We start from the raw sequence: 20,880 nt of genomic DNA on the forward strand, positions 1-20,880 counted from the left end.
GCAACAGTTGGTGAGAGTAATCCAGGGCTGAGACTTGGTAGAACAAGATCACCAATCAGCAAAGGGGGCAAGGCACTCAAGAGAGGAAGACAGTGTAGTCAAACTGGTGAATTTCTGGCCAGTTTTGTAGAATTCAATCAAACATATCTTAATTATAATACACAAATGAAATAAATATACCTTGAACAACATCATGCCATTTGTGAAGCAGCTGAAAGAACCGAGGATGATTAGAGAAAAAAAGACATGGGGGAATATGATAGCTGTCTTTGAATAGCTTTTGAAAAGCTATCATGATGAAAAGCAGGCTGACTTGGGGGTAATAGGTGAAAGTGTCATGGTGGCAAATTTTGGCTTGACATATATGTAGTGAGGTTGTGTGGCTTGAAGGGAGGCAAATTAGACATCTCTAGCCACTTTTCCCTTCACCCTTCTCTCTTAAAAGAGAGATTTTATTTCCTGTCAAGAGAAGAAGCTGGAAGTTGGAGCCAGAATCTCGGCCACACTGCTCTCCCTCAGAGAGAGGGGGTACCGGGCTAGAATTATGTCTATTTGCTCCTTTAAATATCATTTGTCTAGGGAATGTGATTTTCAGGTTCAAGTTAAACTTCTGATCACTGTTTGTTAATAGGGGAAGCAGGGCCCCAGGTTATATATCTAGGACTTGATCTCTTCCCACCAAATACCAGTTCCACAATGAACACTAGCAGAAATCAAGAAGCTCATTTATCCAAGTTGATAGCAAAACAGAAATCAGAAAAAAAGTATACATAGGAGAATACATACCAGACAATATAGAGTGGAGGAGTTCTCTTTTGGGAGCAAGTTAACAATTCAACCAAGAGAGAGAAAGTAAAGTCCTCACAATCTCAGGTGTTGGAAGCTAGGGGTAGAGACATGACGGAGACTGCCAGCTCCTCTCATATCAGCTTCTTTCCAGAATCTTTTCCTTCAGCAACTTAAGTGGGGTTGGCATCTCCCATCTTCTCTCAAAGAAGGTGGAAGCCAGAAGTGTCCAAAGCAATTTTTGATCCTGTAGAGTCTTGAAGAGACTTGAAGAAAGTCCAAAGAGAGCAGAACTATCCTCTCTCCCAATCATCAATGCCACTCTGCCCCTCACACAGGTGCAGGGCATTGATCTTCACCAATGAGGAGAAAGTCCCATGCCAGTGGGCTTTGGGACTCAGGTTATATAAAGATGTAATTCCTCACACTTACAGCTAGCCAAAAGTACAATAGAATGTTGTGCACAACAAGGCAGTGGGTTCTTCCTTACGCAAGGTGTTCAAGCAAAGGTTAGAAGGCTGCTTATTAGTGGATGGTGCAGTAATATATCAGGTACAGATTCAACTACAGAGTCTCAGAGGGCCTTTCCAAGCTGAGATTCTGTAAGTTGTTCATGCAGGTGCACTGCTGAAACACTTGGGCTCCTTATTATTCCCTAAATCATAATCTGCTTATTGAGCTAAAGAAGAAGCTCGAAGTTAACAAAAGGTAATAATACAAAGGAAAAAGCCTCTATATCACTAGCAGATCAACTTAGTTCTGAATGATTACAACTATTCCTCTGTATTTAGTGATCAGGTGCAAATTTCCCTTACTTTAGTCCTTTGTAAGGCCTTCCTGTTTGCTAATCTGTGCTGATTTCTCTTGCCTTGCAAGTTTTATGCTATGGAGGGAAAAATTTGTTAGACACCCTTGAAAGGGTAAGACAGCAGGATACCACTTAGATTTGGATCAAAGTCTTCTACTTCACTGACAGACTAGGAAGTACTACAATTTATCAGCATTCCTCTTAATTAAATACCAGAAAACCTGCAGAAAAATAGCAAACTTATTATAACAAAGCAATTTGAAATGCTAGTCACATTCTGGAAAAAGTAAAAAGAAAACACTTTTCTACAGGAACTTCTAAGGTTCAATAAGTCAGGTCAAGAAAAATTTATGAAGTGTCTACTATGTACCAGACAGTTCCAAGTCCTGAGAATACAGAGGAAGATAGAAATGGTCTCTGTCATCCAAGAGCTTACAACCTAATGGAGGAGATAACATGCAAACAACTTTGTATAAATGATATACATAATATATATATGTATATATACATGATAAATTGGGGGTTGTATCAGAGGGAAGACACTAAGATTAAGGAGGTCTGGGAAAGGCTTCTTGCAGAGGGTAAAATTTTAATTGAGACTTGAAGGAAGCCAGATAAGCCAGGAAGTAGAAATAAGGGGGGAGAGAATTCCAGGCATGGAGGACAATCAGTAAGCATTTCCAGAGTCAGGAGCTGGAATATCACCAGTATTGGTGGATTATAGTGTATGTAGAGGGGACTAAAATGTAGGAAGACTGGAAAGGTAGGAAGAAGTCAGGTTACGAAGGGCTTTAGAAATCAAACAAAGGATTTTATATTTGACCCTGGAGGTGATAGGAGCTATCCACAGGAGTTATTGAGTAGAGAGGTGACATGGTCGGACCTAAGCTTTAGGAAGATCACTTTGATAGTTGACTGGAGGATGGACTTAAGTCGGGAGACTAGAAGTGGAGAGACCAACAGAAGACTATGGCAATAGCCCAGGTATGAGGTGATGAAGGCCTGCATCAAATGGGATTTTTAAAAAGTAGAAATGACAAGACTTGGCAACAAATTGGAAAAGAAGAGTTAGAGTGAGGAATCAAGGATAACCCCTCGGTTGTGAACCTGGATAACTGTGAGAATGGTGTTGCTCTTGATAGTAATAGGAAATTAGGAAGTTAGGAAGAAGGGAGCATTTTGGAGGAAAGACGAGTTCAGTTTTGAATTTGAGATATCTACAGGATATACAGTTATAGCTGTCCAAAAATAGCAGTTGGAGATATGAATTTGGAGGTTGGGAGATTAAGGCAAGAGAAATAGATCTGAGAATAATCTGCCTAGAGATAATAATTGATTCTTTGGGAACTGATGAGATCACTAAGCAAAATAGTATAGAGGAAGAACAAAAGAGATACCAAGACAGAGCTTTGGGAGGACACTCACAGTTGACAGACATGACCTCGATGAAAATCTAGCAAAGGAGACCAGAAAGGAAGTCAGGTATGTAGGGGGAGAAACAGGAGATAAGAGTGTCACAGGAACCTAGAGAGAAGAGTATATCAAGAAAAGGGTGATCAACTGTGGCAAAGGCTTCAGAGAAGTCAAGAAGGATGAGGATTAAGAACAGGCATTTAAATTTGGCAATTAAGAGATCATTGATAATTTTGGAGAGTATAGTTTCAGTTGAATGATAAGACTGGAAACCAAACTTCAGAGAGTTCAGAAGAGAGTAAAAGGAAAAGAAATAGAGGCACTAATTGTAAGTGGCTTTTTCAAAGAGGTTAGCCACAAAAAGAAGGAAGGATATAGGATGATACCTAATAGAGATGAAAGGATCAAGAAGATTCTTCTAAGGCAAAGGCAGTGGATGGTGGGAGTAATCCAAGATTGGGGCTTGGCAGAACAAGATCAGAGATAGGAGAAGGGGAGAAGAGACTTGAGTAAAAGAGACAGTGCTAAAATTGGACTGGTTCACCAAGGCAAGAAGGTGGGGAAGGGAAGAGAATGTAGAACAGGAGTGATAGCCTGGGAAAGAACTGAGGGATGGAAAGATTGGTGGTCATGGTGAAGACAAAGAACAGGGGTAAGAGTTTTAAGACAGAGGGGAAAATGGAATGACAACAGGTCCTTTACCATCAGGTAAAGGAAGGAAATAAATATTTATTAAGTGCCTTCTATGTGCCAGGCACTGTTCTATACACTTTACAAATATTATCTCATTTGATCTGCACAACAACCCTGGAAGGGTCACTATTAAGTGAGTTCCCAGGGTCTCACAGCTAGTATTTGTCTGAAGCTAGATTTGAATTCATTTTTTCTTAACCCCAGTTCTAGCACTCTATTCACTGTGCCATCTAACTGTCTTCTGAGTTCATGAACATGGAAATTGAATACTTGTGAATGATAGCAAGAAAAAAGGATTTAATGAGAAGGAATAGAAAGGATAATTGGAACAAAATATTCCCTCTTGCTAACCTGTAGTACACTTTCCTCTTATACACACAAGACCTCTAGAGAGAATGAGCACAAAGTTAAAAGACAAAAGTGGTGAGACTCATGTGCAGTGAATACATGGGGCTGAGGAGTTCTTCATAATGGTGAATCCTCTTCTCCTTTCATTGAGTCTTTACCAAGGTCCTCTTTGATTTCATTCCCTGCTAGGTAGGCAACTCAGCTGAGCTCTGAGGGTTTATGCCCCTGTTGAATCAATAGCCAGCACTTCTTGAGGTGTTACCAGGGGTCCTGTTCCAACCCTTCCTCATCTGTTTGTTGCTGCTGTATGTCCACTCCTAATGCACAAGCAGTAATTGGTCACTGCTTCTCTAGTATGCTTCTCAGCTAATATTCAGCTATAATTGCTGTTGAGTCCTCTGATATGAGTTCACTATCTCCCAAAATTTCAGTCTCCTGGACAGTCTCATCTTGGGATACTCATTTATTTAAAATCAGGAGAGAACAACTATACAAGAAAGGTGGCCCCAGCTCATGCCTGAGCAGGACATGTGTTCTGTCAGGGTGAGAGACCAGGCAGCCACCCTTCCCCTTGACTGTTTCTTTTGAGGGAGAACTCAATAAAGCCATACTGCTTAAGAGACAAGAAGTGGAGAAAGATGGACAGAGTGACTGTTGTGTAGGCACATTCAGCTCTGGCTCAGCAGCTCTGTGTCATCAGCTATTTCAGTTCCTTGGGCAATTAGTAACTCAGTCATCTTACAGTACAAACCCCTAAGTCATCATAGTCAGACGCAGACTCATCCCAAGTTTCCATTTGGATGCAACCCAGGCAAGGAGTATCTGCACATGTTTTGAGAACTGGTGGATAGTCCATCTCCATTACAAACACAAGGTGAGAATGTAAGTTTCCTATTAGCACATTCATGGTTTGTTTGTTTTTCACTTGAATGCTTTTGATCAGCCATAACCAAAGTTAAAAATGCTATCTCCCTTAAAAAAAAAACTTTCTCCATTTCATTCTATTCTTTCTTATACAATAGTACAACTGAGGGAAAACAATCTGTCCACAGCTAACAAACTCAGTATTTTTAAAAAGTTAATTTTTTGAAAATCGTTTTCATTTCTAAACATATATTTCTCCCTTTCCTTCCTTCAAAAACCATACCCTACAACATAATTTTAAAAAGAGAGAAGAAAAAGTAGTAATGTCCAATATTACGCACCCAGCCCCCACCTGTTTGAAGAAGAGAGGGAGCTAAATTTTCTCCTCTCCTCTTTGATACACAAAGAGCCTAAGTATTCTTCCAATAGAGTTTCCTACAAAAATTAAAACAAAATCAAAAAGAAAATATAGGTAGAGCAACTTTAATTTGTTATGGGTTTACAATGGTTGCTTTGGGCATCCCTAGCTCTGCTACTCCTGTGTAGCCTTAGGCAAATTATTTCACCCTTCTGGGTCTCAGTTTCCTCATCTATAAAACAAGGGAATTAGAACTGGGTTAGGGATCCTGGTCAATTCTCTTTGTGCTTGTCCTGTTTTCCGTCCTGATTCTTAGAAGCCACTTTATCCTCATCCCAAATGACTCTCATCAGCACAAGCTCTTTATAATCTTCTTCTCTGTCTATAGTTTCTTCCTCCTCAGTTACGTTCTTTTCCTCCTGTACCACTTCCTCTTGTCCTATTTGATGTATTTCTTCTTCATATTCTTGGCACTGAAGTTGGTCACCAGAATGGTAAAGGAGATTAAGACCTGGGGATATACATACATACATACATACATATATATATATATATATATATATATATATATATATATATATATATATATATATATATATATATACACACACACACACACACACACACATACATATATAATACACACACTATATATGTGTATATATATGTGTGTGTATATACATATACATACATACATATATATGTATGTGTCTGTCTATCTATCTACCTATCTACATAGACAGACAGACAGACAGATAGATAGATAGATAGATAGATAGATAGATAGATAGATATAACCTGGACAATAGAAAACTAAAAGGAGGTAATGGTTTGGCCTTCAGATATTTGAAGAGTTACCAAGGAGAGGAGAGAATAGATTTGCTTTGCTTGGGCCTGGAGAACAGAAACAGAACAATGAGTAGAAGCTACTAGGAAACAGATTCCATGCATTATAAGAAAAAACTTTGTAATAAAGTAGGATGGATTGCTTTGAGATATAGTGAATTCCTTGTTATTAGAGATCTTTAAACAGTCTTATGACCTCTTGCTGGGAGATTCTGTAGAAGAAATATATGCTTCTGGATCTCTGAACTCCATTCAGGTGTTAAAGTTTGATAATTTTATGCCTATCATTTATGTTGCACTGTGGCCCATCTCATCTTATCTTCGCCTCATGTGACAGAGTTGTTTTTCAGTCGTGTCTGATTCTCTGTGACCCCATTTTGCAGTTTTCTTGGCAAAGACACTAGAGTGGTTTGCCATTTCCTTCTCAATCTCATTTTAGAGATGAAGAAACTGAGGGCAAACAGGATTAAGTGACTTGCCCAGGGTCACACAGCTAGTAAGTGTCTAAGGCCAGACTTGAACTCAGAAAGAAGAGGCTTCCTCTATCCACTGGGCCACCTAGCTGCCCCATTTGACAGAGAGCTAAGTTTAAAGATTAGTTACCAAAGATGAGAGGTAGTGTCATATAGTAAATACAGAGCTGGCCTTGAAGCCAAGAAGACTTGGTTCAAGTTCTGCTTTTTATACATAGTCACCATGTGATCTTGGGCACCTGGTGGTACAGTGAATAAAGCACTGGACCTGAAGTTGACGAGACCTGAGTTGAAAATTCAGTTTCAGACACTTATTCGCCATGTCACCCAGGGAAGTCATTTAAACTCCATCTGACTGTTTCCTCATCTGTACAATGGGACTGATAAGAGTACTTACTGCTGTGAGGGACTGTTGTGAAGATAAAATGAAACTTTGTAAACCTTAAAAGTACTACATAAATGCTAGCTATAATTGTTATTACGTTGCCTCTCAGTGGCCCAGGCAACTCTCTAAAACTGTTAGTTACAAAGAACTGTATTGGTGTAGGGAATTTACCCATATGGGTGTTCCCTAAACCAATGAAATCACAGGTCCAGACCCCACCCATACCAAAGCGAGAAGGTTTAATTCTTCTAGATTGGTCTTTAATGAAGACAGAGAAGATCTGGTTAACATTCTCCACATATGCCATAAAATGGAATTCTGGGGTGAAGCAACCTCAGAGAACACAGAGGTGTCTGTGGTCTCTGTCAGAGGTATGTAACAGAGGTCACAGATTCACAAAGCGTCAGAGCTTGTAAGGGACCATAGAGGCCAGCCTACATGACAACTGTCAGAGAATCCCTCTACAACACATCGCAAAAGTGATCATACAGATTTTGCTTTAAGACTAAAGAAGAGGTGTCATTGTGAACTGATTCAACCATTCTGTAGAGCAATTTGGGGTTACACCCAAAGGGCTATAAAATCATTCGTACCCTTTGACCTAGCAATACTAGGTCTACATCCCAAAAGAGATAAAAAAAACAAAAAGGAAAAGGACTTATATGTACAAAAATATTTATAGCTGCTCTTTTCTGGGGGCAAAGAATTAGAAGTTGAGAGGATGCCCATCAATCGAGGAATGGCTGAACAAATTGTGGTATGTGATTATGATGGAATATTATTGTACTATAAGAAATGATGAGCAGGATGCTGTCAGAAAAAACCTGGAAAGACTTGCATGAGGTGATGCAAAATGAAATCCACTGTGTACAAAGTAACAGCAATATTGTAAGATGATCAGTTGTGAATGACTTAGCTATTCTCATCGATACAATAATCCAAGACAAATCTGAAGGATTTGTGATGAAAAATGCTATCCATCACCAGAAAAAGAACTGATGGTGTCTGAATATACATATATATATATATATTTATACAAGCATACCTTTTTTTAAACTTTCTTTGTTTTTCTTGAGGTTTTTTTTGTCTATATTTTCTTTCACAACATGACTATTATGGAAATGTTTTGCATAATTACACATGTATAACCTATATCAAATTGCTTGCCTTCTCAATCAAATGGGGTGGGGAAGGAAAAAGGAGAGAATTTGGAACTCAAAAGTTTTAAAAAAGAATGTTAAAAATTGTTTTTATTTGTAACTGGGGAAAAAATAAAATGCTAAAAACATTTTTAAAAAGGTTAAAGAGACACCCACTTCATTCTGAGACAACCATTTCACTTTTAGGTAACTCTGATTCTTAGGTAGTTTTTCCTTACATCAGGCCAAAATCTAGCTCTCTTCTATTTCCACTCATCCCTTTTCCATACAGTAACCCTTTGAATATCTAAAAACAGTACTGATGACCTTAAAAGTACCACATAAATGTTCTCTTCAAAGCTATTAATCTCCACTTCCTTCAACTTATCTTCACATGGCATAATTTCAAAGTCTTTCAACATCATGGTGGAGCTGGTAATGTGGCTCAGTGCCAAGGATCTTAGGAATAAAGAAGTTAGGAAGAGAACTTCTGGAGAAGGAAGAGAATGGAGCTGAAGAGGAATAGAGAACATAGAAAGATAAGGAAGATTGTGAACAGATAGTGCAGTCATATTCCCCATGTATTTTCTTTTTCTTCAAACTTAAACATCCTTGTTTATTTCAACTAACCTTCATACATCATGGTTTTAAATCTCTTCAGCATCCTGGTTATCTTCCTCTGGATGTTCTCTAAACTGTCAATTTCCTTCTTAAAATGTGGCACCCAGAGGTGGGAATAATACTTGAGATGTAGCATAACCACAGCAGGATACAGTGAGACTATCATCTCCTTCATTCTGGATGTGACTTTTTATTAATGCATTAAAAATACTATTAACTTTTTTGGCTATGCAATACTTCCTCTAGAAAAGCATTTTAAAAATAGCATTCTGTAATTTTCATCCATTCATTTATTACATACTAATGTTCAAAGTAACATAAATTAATTTTGTAATGTTTTTGCAAATGTTTTCTTTAATTATTAGAACTTTTTAAATTTTCAAGTGGATCTTATTTATAAGGATTATATATATATATATATATATATGTATATACACATACCTATATGTGTGTATATCTAAATATATACATATACATATCAGAAACATGGCTAATCAACAATATTTAACTATGTTTTCATATTGCTCCCTCTGTGTTTATGTTAAGACTAGCGCAGCTCCAAGTATGTATTATTATAAGTAATAATGATTGTTTACCAACTGAAAAACCCTGTGGATGCTAAATGTGCACTTGGGACTAGAGTGTCAGTAACATAAAGAAAAGCTTGTTTAAGTGATCTGCAAGGCAGGGCCACAGCTGTAACTTTGCCTTGGCAGAAGCTATCAAGTAAATAGCATGATCTTTTCAAACAGAGCCATATTATTTCCTTCATGGCATTTGTAATTTGTTAAAACTCTCACTGTGCCATGCCTTTCTTCCTAATAACAATGGCAAATGGCCAATCTCAGTACTCATCTCTTGCATACACAGTCCCTCTATGTGTATTTGATCTATTTTTTAATCTTCAAAGGAGGTATATATTGAAGAATGTGCTGAGCTGTGAATGATTTAAACAGCATACTGCTACTGGCAAGATATGATTCCTAAGGCTGTGATGTAACACAAAAAAAGCAGGATAAAACAATTTTGTTTCAGAGTGCAGTAACAATAGTCCAGGTGAAAATATCAGCTGCTGGCTCTGTTTAAGAAAAGACCATGTTTCAAAACTGCTGATATTTGATTTTATTAGATACTACATCTGGTGTTTATAGCTTGGTCTTATCTGCCAGAGCCCCCCAGGAGCATCAGTCTGGGAGCACAGCCAGTATCTACCAACTTAGTGTTGAAACAGAGATCCAATAGCTTTCTAATTTCAAACTCAAAAGCAGATTTTTCAGTAACTTTGTTTTACCTATTGCTTATATGTGGATCGATTTAAACAAAGTCCTTTGACATGATATATAATCAAAATTTGTATTTGATGTAGTTTCTTTTAATCATGGCTTTTTCATAGTACAATGAATCAGACTATCTGGACACTTCTGTATAGGCCACAGAGGGGAAAGCTGAAGTGAGACAAATATTGTAATAATTTTCTATTTTCCACAACAAATTAATTTTCAGAACAAGTTGGAGACTTATAATGATCAGAGTAAACATACTAAATGATACATATTATTTTAAGCCCGTCTCATATCTGTAAACATCAGGTTTTTTCTTATTAAACATTTCACATATGGCTGGTGATCAACATTTAAGATGTTTGTGCATTGCAAAGCATAGTATTTAAGATACAAAGACTTAGTGTTAAAAGCACAAATAAGTAAAATCTATAGGGGGAAAACCTAATTTAATTGTTTTCAATAAAAGGTGAAAGAAAAGGTAACATATATATATATATATATATATATATATATAAGAGAATATAGTCTACAATTCATATAGCACTGTAACTTAATATCAGTAGTAGTAAAAATACTATTCACAATAAAATATTTATTACTTATGAAGATTAATTTGCTGGAAGTAGGCTTATAATTCATTTGACAAAGCTAAACTTTCTAAAAAAGCACTCCATTGATCTTTTTTTCTTCAACTCTAGCGCTATTTTTCACATAGTTTGACACACAGGAAAAGATTAGCAATTGATTGATACAGAAAGTGAACAGCATGGTAGGTGGGTGCAACAATATACCACAGATCTCAGAACTTATAATGCAAAACATTTTAAAGGGAATAATTTTCTAATAAAATGTTCAGTGGGAAAGTCTTTGAAATCAAAACATTAAAGATGTTCTTAAACCACCTGATGGGGTGTGAAAAAGATTTTTATTTTAATGTGGTTTGACTGTGTCTGTAATTCGTAACCTGACTTATAAGTCTTTGTATAGGGTTGTGAATAGCAAATATTTTGCCAGTGATTTAAAGTGTTAGCAATTATCTCTTGCTAATTTGAAGAAAATATTTTGAGGCAACTTAAGATGAGTGAAAGCCATCATAATGTGTATGACGTGAATCCTATCTAAAGGCATTTTACTAAATACATTCAAATTATTTTCAAAACTGACCAAGATTCTGCAAAATGTTTAACGGTCCATTTTATAGTTGGGAGATATAGTCATACTTTTAATGTTACTCTCCAATTAACTTTAGAAATACGAATTTTAAAATGTTTGTCTTCATTTTAGCATTATCTCTATAGAAATGAATTGGGAAGTCAACAATTTTAGAGCTAGAAGGGAATCATTGAGTCAATTCAGCCCAATCTGCTCATTTTATAGATGAGGAACTGAAACGCTGAGACTCTAAGTGACTTGGTCAGTCATTCGAGCAGTAAGAATTATAACAGGTAGCATTTACACAGCCCTTTCATGTTTGCAAAACACTTTACAAATATTATTTCATTTTGTCCTCACAACTCCAGAAGGTAAATGCTATTATTATCCCCACTTTATAGATGAGGAAATTGAGAGAAATTAAATGATTTTCTCAAGATCACACAGCTAGTTAGTATTTGGACAGGATTTGAATTCAGATCTTCCTTCCTCCAAGTCCAGTGCTTTCTTCTCCATACCACCTAGCTTCCTAACAACAGAGCTGCGATCTGAACCAAAGCCCTCTGACATGCACCTTCAAGATACTATTAGGAGACACTCTGCTTTCCAGAGCTAAGGCCCAGCAAGCACGCTATGCCCTGAGCTTGACATAACAACAATTCTTTGCGCTCACCCTCTGAATGGACACTGCTACAACTGGAGGGGCAAAAACCAACAGGCCCAGACATGAAGCCCCACTATGAACTGGACTTTTTGTCACTAGAAGACTTCGCCTCAGTTGCTGTTGTGCCTTACTACTATTGCTACACTATACTGTTTGACTCTTTGTCTAGCTACAAATACGTAAATCAAGGCACCCTAAAGCGAGTTCTCCCATTGGGATTGGGTGTAGAGATGGGAGTCGGGGGGGAGGGTGGCAGCACATATGTCTAATTTCCTTCCTTGCAAGCCATTTCCCTCACTTTGAAATTAAACTTCTGTTTTATTCCTGTCGTGCCTCTAGCCTGCTCTGTTCAGCTCCAGCCATCCACAGATTAGAGCTTGGTTTGGTGCAGTTGACATTTACCTGCAGTACCACGTTGCTTCTCCAGGGCGGGAAAAAGATTTTATCCACTATCATACCGCCTGTTAGTGTTGGTATTTTCATTATACCAAATAAACTAAATATTTGACATTTTAAAGCCAGTTATACTTTAAGAGCAGGAGTTTATAACCTGAAGTCTGCAAATCTGGTTTTTAAAAATATTTTGATTATTGTCTCATATATTGTAAGATGTTGGGTGGAGTACTGTTGTTTTTTCCCACGTAGGTTATGTGTGTCCACATAGTTCAGCCTAGATGTGTTTCCACTGGAAGTAGAAATAGAAATCTCTAGTATCCCCCCCTAATAAAGAATACTAGTAGACTAAATGATATTAATAGACTAATAAATACTATTACTCTAGGGGAAGCAACTTTTAGGTTTAAGCTAAAATCCTGATGACCATTCATTAATTGGGAAAGAAGCATCTCAAGCTTTATAGCCAAGGCTTGACTCTCCACCAAATGCCAGTCCCATAATAAACAAACAGCATATAAACCCATTTATCTAACTTGATAGCCGAACAGAAATCAGAGGAAGTAAACATAGGAGAATATATGCCATACAACATAGATTGAATGAGCTCTTCCTTTGGGAGCCACATAACTGAGTTCAACCAAAAGAAAGACACCAATCTTACTCAAGGGGAAATTCTCCAAAGTCTCTAGTGTGGTAAGATGGAAATAGAGATATGACTGAAGTTCTGTATGCTGGCTTCTCAGAATCTTTCTTCCTTCGAGGACTTGAAGAGAGTTTGGAATTGTTATCTTCTTTCTCAAAGCTAGAAGGTGGAGGAGCCCACTCTTTACATAGGTATGGGGCACTGAGTAGTCAGTCTCTGTCAACGAAGAGAGAAACTCATGCAACTGGCCCTATAAGTCAAGTGTCACAAATGTAATTGGTTTCCTTTGTAGTCTTATGTATTTTAATTTAAGCATTTAAAAAAAGGATTTCATATGCTTTACCAGAGTGCTAAAAGGTTCATTACACAAAAAGGTCAGGAATGCCTGTTTCAGAGTAACATTAAAATTTATTAATATATAGGCTAATATAGTATTATAATAGGCATTATTTCCAAATAAACAGAAAGCTCTGACCGCAGCCTCAAAAGACAGTGAAAATAAAATTTTGGCAAATAGTAAAGTTCTTTTATACCTGGAAATGTTGAGCAAACAGAATTCTTATTATTTATTGTAATACAATTTCCCCCTAGAATATTAAGAGTACGGGAAGGCAGTAATTACCCCCCTCTGGACAGCAACAGTGGCATAGGAAAACAAGAAATTTAATTTGGTAGGGTCATTGCCCCTTCTGGGAACACAAGGGCAAACGTCTCCCCTTCGCTGTTCCCCATCATTTTCTGACTCTTTCTGTGAACAGATGTAGTGGGGTCTCATGATTAAAACGTTTCCAAGCTTTTGGAATTACTCCTATGCCCATGCTGTAGAATAGGGCCAGGCACATAGTAGGTGCTTAATACATTCTTGTTGACTTACTGCCAATACTGCACCTCCCTCCCCAATTCCGAGGTTTTTGTTCTATGCTTTTATTTTCACACCATTCTTACAGCACACTGCCCTGAGTGCCGTTCCTTCCCGGGTGCGCCATGGGGCCTGAAGCATGGGGGAAGGAGGGTGGGGGTACGGGAGCGGCCCCCTACGTCCCCCGCCTCTTCTTTCTCGCCCCCGGGCTCTGGCGCCCTGCCACCCCGGTTTTTCGGAGCCTGCACTGGGCCGCCGGCCCCGCAGGGCTGAATAGTGGGCATTTGGTGAGGGAGAGAAACTAGCCTCCGCGAACCCACCCAAGGCCTCTCTTATCCCGCCGGCAGCTAAACTTAGGGCCTGCGTGAGGCTGCGAGAGGGTCACGTCTCTGGACCTCAGTTTCCCTATCTGTAAAACAAAGACGCAGGACCACACGACCTCTCAGCTACGGTCAACGCTAATCCCTAAGCCACCCGACCTTCTCAGTCGGGCCCTAAGCGCGCAGGCGTCTGCGTCCGGCCTGTGGCCCCGCCCCACCAGGGTTGCCATAGGAACCACCGCCTGTTGGGGTGGGGGAAGGGGGGAGGCCAGGGTTCCACTGGGAGCTGAGGGTTCGGTGGGTTTCGGGGCCCCTAGAGCGAAGCCATGGAGCTGCCCGATCCGGTCCGGCAGCGGCTGGTGAGCTTCAGCCGGACGGTGTTCACCGACACAAACCGGACCGGCCCGGAATACAACATGAACCCCGGTGAGTGGCGAGAGACTTAGGAATAGGGGCTGTGGACTGTGAAGAAGAGGGCGTGCGTGGGGAGAAGGGGGCGGGAAATGACGTTGGGCTCTTGCCCACACTTAACATGGCGGCTCGGTCTTCAACGGGGTCTGGCGGGGTTGGGGGAGGAGGGGTCCTTCCCTCCAGGACCCTTCCCAGTCCGCTGGTAACGGTGCTTGGGACTACCTGAGGGTCCCCCTTGCTGGGACAGGAGTGAATCAATCAATTAATGATGCCCTATGGTAGATATAGTCTAGTGGTACCCGCCCACCATCCCCTCATCCAGGGCCTTTAGAGGGAAGGCGAAGACTCCCAAGTTCAAGTTCAAACCGGTGCCCAGCGCTCCTTGCTCTTTTTTTTTTTTTTAAACTAGAAATTACCTACTAGTTGCATGGACACCAATCCCTGGAGGAAGCTCCCTACACTGATTAAATCATAGGTATGAGCCAAAACAAAAAAGAAAAGAAAAGCCTCACATCTCAAAGATTCCCGGTTCTGTAGCTGGCCCTTCTGAAAAAAATCTGTTTCTGGGTCGCTCTCCTTACTTTCACTCGAATCCTCGGGGGTCTGATGTTGGGGGAGGGAGGAGCCTGCTAATACCTTAGAGATAAAGTCCAGAAGGTGGCCGCCCGGGATGGAGCCCCGAGCCTGGAAGTCTGGAAGACTTGAGTTCTCTGCTTGCCTCAGTTTCCCCAACCATGTTGTTCACTCGTGTCTGACTCTTCAGGACCCCCTTTGGGGTTTTCCTGGCAAAGCTACTGGAGTGGTTTGCCATTTCCTTCTCCAGTTCATTTTACAGATGAGGAAACTGAGGCAAACAGGGTGAAGTGACTTGCCCAGGGTCACCCAGCTAGGAAGTGTCTGAGACTAGATTTGAAGTCAGGATGATGAGTCTCCCCTGACTCCAGGCCCGGTGCTCAACCCACTTAGCTGCCCTTTCTCAACCATAGAGTGAGTGTAATAATAGCACCTCCCTTCCAACCCTGAAACTGGTTTTTCTGCATTATCTCCGCTCTAACCGGTTAATACCATTGAATTCTTTATTTTAACTAGAAAACAACACTTTCTACATTTTCTGCTTTCAGTACCTGAAGAAATCAATATTTGATTTTAAAAGGTATATTTCTAAGTTTTTATCACCAGAGATTTTTTTAACACCATGTATATCCATCCTAACAACTACCATGCAGGTCCTAAAAAGGATTAGATAGGCGTGTTGATTTATCTAATAGTAGGTCTAACCTCTTAAGGCAATTAATGTCATTAATACATAGATTTTTTTCCAAGAACTGAAGTTCAGAAAATATTTTTATTGTTAAGAATAGAAGCGTTATTCCTTATTTTAATATGTTGTTTACAATTATTTTGGAAGTTTCACTATGGAAATTCACTGTGGTGTAGAGGATATGGAGCCAGGCTTTGAATCAGGAAGACCTGGGTTCAAGTCCTACCTCTGACAAATACTAGCTTTGCGACCTGGGGCAAGTCATCATCCTAAATCAGGGGTAGGGAACCTGCAGCCTTGAGGCCACTTATGGCTCTCTAGGCCCTCAAGTGTGGCCCTTTGACTGAATCCACACTTCACAGAATAAATGTCCTTAATAGAGGGCTTTGTTATGTAAAACTTGGACTCAGTCAAAAGGCTGCACCCCAGGACCTAGATTCCTTGCCACAGGTTCCCCACCCCTGTCCTAAACTCTCAGTGCCCCAGGAAACTCTTTAGACTTTAACCTGAAGATCAGGTGCTGACCTAGCATTGGTGGAGGAAATTTCCTCACTGGGGATTCCTTATACCACTAAAATGATAAATATGTAGAGATATAGTAGAGGTAATACTTTATTTAAAAAGATTTTAAACCTTTGGAATATTAAACAACTAAAGAATATAGATTATTTCAAAATATGTACCTTTTGTATAAGAAGTTTGGCCTCATGTTATTTTGGAACTTGACTAACTTTTGTACTTTAATTCATAGGGTCTATGTTGCCTCCTTTAGGACTTTCTGTATACAAAAATGAAAAACATACTGTATCATAATCTCTAGTGATTGCAGTAATTTCTTGGTGGAACAAATTTATCATTGGTATGGTCCTTGTAACAAAATGGCAGTCATGGCAACATTGAATCCAATGACCACGTACATTTCTCACATTGCCCCCCACCCCCACCCCCCAGGCTGCAATAAAAGCTACTAATTATAATTATCTGTTATACATTGAGGCCACACATTGTCTGCATGAACAGTGAAAGACCCAACAGACAGTAATTACAAAGCGATGATATACTATACTGAAAGACACATTATTTCATTTCTAGTCAGCAAAAATAGCCAGTCTTCAGAAGTGAACCCAGTAGTTTTTATGTAGTAGATGCTTAATATATATTTAATTATTATTAAGACCAATATTCCCTCTTCTGGTAGTGGTTCTAAATTAGCACAAAATTTGAATTAAAAAACCGTAACTCTGGTTCTTCTTACTATTCCTTTTGTTAATAATGTGGATTTTGAGGAGCAGAAAGGATATTACTGAAATATTATGGTTGAGGCTTGATTTTTTGTTTGTTTGTTTTTTATTCCTTTTTCTTTTCTTTCTCCTGCAGATAATGAAATAGTCTCCAGTTTGGCATTACAGATGTCTCTTTATTTCAACATTTACTTCTTTCCATTTTGGTGGGTGTGTAATATCATCATGCTCCAGCTGAAGGTGAATATAAAATCCAATTGCTTATGCCTAATTTTCTCACATATTTCTCTTATGTTATTACATTGTCAATAAGACAGAAGTCTGCATCCTTTATTCTAGCCTGGAATGTCACAGGCTTCTGTGAGTCAGCTGTAGCATTACTGCCGGGATGATGTGAAATCATAGTAACATGTTCTCTCTTTGTCTTTGTCTGCAGTATCCCATCTTGCCTGATTATTATAAATTTATTCTAGTCACTGTTGTAATACTAATAACCTTAATTGAGGCCATCCGGTTGTATTTAGGATATATGGGCAACTTGCAGGAGAAGGTAAGATCCTGTTTCATACCATTAGCCTTATAGTCAGTGCTATATTTGAATGCAGTTAGACTTTCCATTTTGCCAATAAAACTTTATTTCTTCATCAATTTGAATCTTTGGAACCTGAGTCTAAAAAAGGAAGGGAAAAAACTCTCATCAGTTTTTCCCAGGTTATATGTATAGATTGTATTCCGACTCATTCTAGATAAATACTTTCTATCCCATAAAAAAATTGGACATTTATAAAACAATTTAAGCATTACAAAGTCATCTCCATAAAGTAGCTTATTTGATCCTTACAAAAGCCTTTTTAAAGTATTATTATGAACATTTGCAGATGAGGAAACTGAGGCTCAGGTTAAATGACCCAAGTGTAAGCAGCTAGGCCTTTGCTAAATCTATTGCTTTTCCTGCTCTAGTACTTCCTCTTTGTGATTCTATTAATATTGGATGTAGATTTAATTTTTGTGCTATTTTGAGCCCTTCTCATATTGTTCGGTCTCCTTTGCTTTAACTTCCCAAATGAATTGTGAGTTTCCATTGGAGCAAGTTCCTTGTCTGCACTACTTTTTATCCTCCATGTTGCCTAACAGTTCCAGGCCCAGAGTAGGTTTTAAATAAGTACTTAGTGACTCGTTGTGGTTACAGCCTGATTAAAGGAATGAAACTCTTGTTAACAGTATTTTTACTTTGGCAGGTCCCTGAGCTGGCTGGCTTTTGGCTCTTGAGCCTTCTGCTGCAGTTGCCCCTCATTCTCTTCTTGCTCTTTAATGAAGGTCTGACAATTCAGCCCCTGGAACGAGCTGTCAACATCGTCTTCATCATCTTCCTTGCTTTCCAAGTTGTTGTAGCATTTCTTGCCTTGAAGAAAATGGCAAACCAATTAGCTGCCCGTTTCCACCTCCAAGACTTTGACCGTTTTGATAGAGAAAAGAAGAGAACACATAGGTTTCCAATGCCACATTTAGAGGAGATTCATTCCACAACTGTTGAGTAGGAGTCTGTACTAGAAACAGGACAGATTGTACCAGAAGATATCAAGAGCTGGGGAAAAGATCCTGCTGGAGAAAAAGAACAAAGCAAATGCTGTACTATATTTTTGTTACTCAGAGAAATTCTGTGGCATGAGGGAAGAGACAGATCTAGTCAGGCTTTATCTCCACAATGCCAAAAACACAGGTGAAAAATAAAAAATAATTCTAAAATATAAGTATTATCATTACAACTTGAAAACAGATTTTTTTAGTTAACATTTTTAGCCTTTCTCTTCCTATATGTTTGATACATTGTGGCTATAGCCTGAAAATAAAATCTGTTCCGTATCCTCTAGTAGTGGAAGAAAATCTCTCTTAATCATCCACGTTTCTATCATATTTATCATTTTAAGAGCTATCAATACAGTTTTGTGCTTTTCTCTGAGGCTTATCATTTTCTATAGATACATCTATTAGCATTTCATCTATCTCTTTGAGCATACTTTTTTTCTTGAAACATACAGAAGTACGTATGCTTGTCAGTATTCTCTGCTTTTAGAATATCTGTAGAGAGGACAAAAATAGGGTTTTTATGCCCACAGTAGTGTTGAGTACTAGGTTTGACTCCCATTTTGCATGTAAGAAGTGCTTACAGGAAAGAGGGTGGCACTGATACTGTAGAATACCATTTGTGATAATACTCTTATTTTCTACCATGTCTATTTTTGTATTTTGTCCAGCCTTGTGAAAATTTTCAAAACAATAGATTTTAAATATTCTTATATTAAAACATCAAAAAATATGCGTTCTCCTGTGTAATTCTTTAGACCTTGAGCTGTTGGTGACTTCTGTAAGATTTTGTTTTTTTTTTTCTCTTTTTATAGGCTAAGAACTCTGTTATTAATTTATCCAGGATTGGTTAAACCAAAAATTATTAATCTGGGATCTGCAAACCTTCAAAAAATATTTTGATAAATGTATTTTAATATAATTGGTTTCTTTTGTGATCCTATGTATTTTGTTTTATGCATTTAAAAACATAATTCTGAGAAGTGTCCATAGGCTTCCCTGGACTAATGAAGAAGTCCATGACAAAAAAGGTTAAGAATCCCTAGATTAGTCCTAAATGAACTAACTTATGCTACATGAATAAGCAGGAAATTTGATTTGTGAACTAGGGTATCTCTTTATCAATTTTTAGTTAAATGAACCATGCTTGTATGACTAAATCAGCATATTCCCTTCTTACTAGGGGACACCTACTTGGTAAATCCAATTAAGATCATAAAGTTGCTTGTTGACTATAAAACTAAAGAAAGGGAAATTGGATGATTTTAAAGGGGTATTATATTTTCATCAATGCTTTTATAAAAACCTGAAGTGACCTTTCTCTATTAAAGGAAGCATAGCCTACTCTGTCTTTTAAAGACATAGCTGTGATTACACTGACAAATTTTTCTCTTAATTTTCTTTTATATAACTTACACAAGCTCATTTATTTCCAGGGCTCCATCTCATTTTTTGTTGTATTTGGTTCATGGTTTTCAATTTCTTCCCCTTCTACTAAACTTTAGAGCTTCTGAGTAGACTCTTTATATTAATTTTTTGATCTGTCTTATTTTCCTTTTGATATCAGTTTCACTCATGTATTTTCCCCCTAAATTTTCCCTTATTTACCTTTGCTCTAATTCCTGAAGTTCATTCAAAAAATTTATTGAAGCCTTTTTCATTATAGTTGTTTCTGGAAATATTCTCCTTCTAGATTGAGAAAAGAAAAATAATTAAATAGAAGCACCTGATACTGCATTTTACCCTGGTAGTCTTTCTTCTTTACTGTGAAGAAGGATGTATGTTTTATTATCTGTTCTCTAGGACCATTATTTTTTCAATTACTAAGAGTTTGGTTTACTTTTAGTGACCTTTTCATTTATATTGTTATAGTCAGTATCAAATACTATCATGTGGTTCCACATCAGCAACTGATATGATTTTATCAGTGGAAATGACATTAGAGAAGGGCTATCCCCATCTGCTTTGTTGTTGTACTTTAAGGACCAGGGATGGGACCTTTATATTTGGCTTGTGGCTGAAGCCATCCATATGTATTATCTCCCCCATTAAAATATAACCTTCTTGAGAGAAAGATTGTCTTACTTTTCTATTTGTATCCACAGTTCTTTGCATATAGTAAGTACTTAATAAATGTTTTATTTATTACATATATTGTCCTTTTAGTTCTATTTATTTTAACCCATATCAATTCAAGAAAATTCAGATTATTAATATTTGTCATTTATACATGATAATATTCCATTCCATTCATTTGCCATGTTTTTTTCAGCCATTCTCAAATGGATATTTTATTTCCTGTTCTTTACTAAAAGGGCACTGCTATAAATAT

The 20,880-nt window shown here is 38.1% G+C and overlaps 1 protein-coding gene across 1 annotated transcript; it reads left to right on the top strand.

Moving 5' to 3' along the window:
* Positions 1 to 14,295: 14,295 nt before the first annotated feature.
* TMEM17 (transmembrane protein 17) lies at positions 14,296 to 19,340 on the top strand. Its single transcript, XM_036751260.1, has 4 exons — positions 14,296 to 14,477; positions 17,101 to 17,204; positions 17,401 to 17,514; positions 18,203 to 19,340. The coding sequence occupies exons 1-4, from the start codon at positions 14,378 to 14,380 to the stop codon at positions 18,500 to 18,502; spliced, it is 618 nt and encodes a 205-aa protein (XP_036607155.1). The 5' UTR covers positions 14,296 to 14,377; the 3' UTR covers positions 18,503 to 19,340.
* Positions 19,341 to 20,880: the final 1,540 nt, after the last annotated feature.

This window comes from Trichosurus vulpecula, chromosome 3 (assembly GCF_011100635.1).
Source record: "Trichosurus vulpecula isolate mTriVul1 chromosome 3, mTriVul1.pri, whole genome shotgun sequence".
NCBI lineage: Eukaryota > Metazoa > Chordata > Mammalia > Diprotodontia > Phalangeridae > Trichosurus > Trichosurus vulpecula.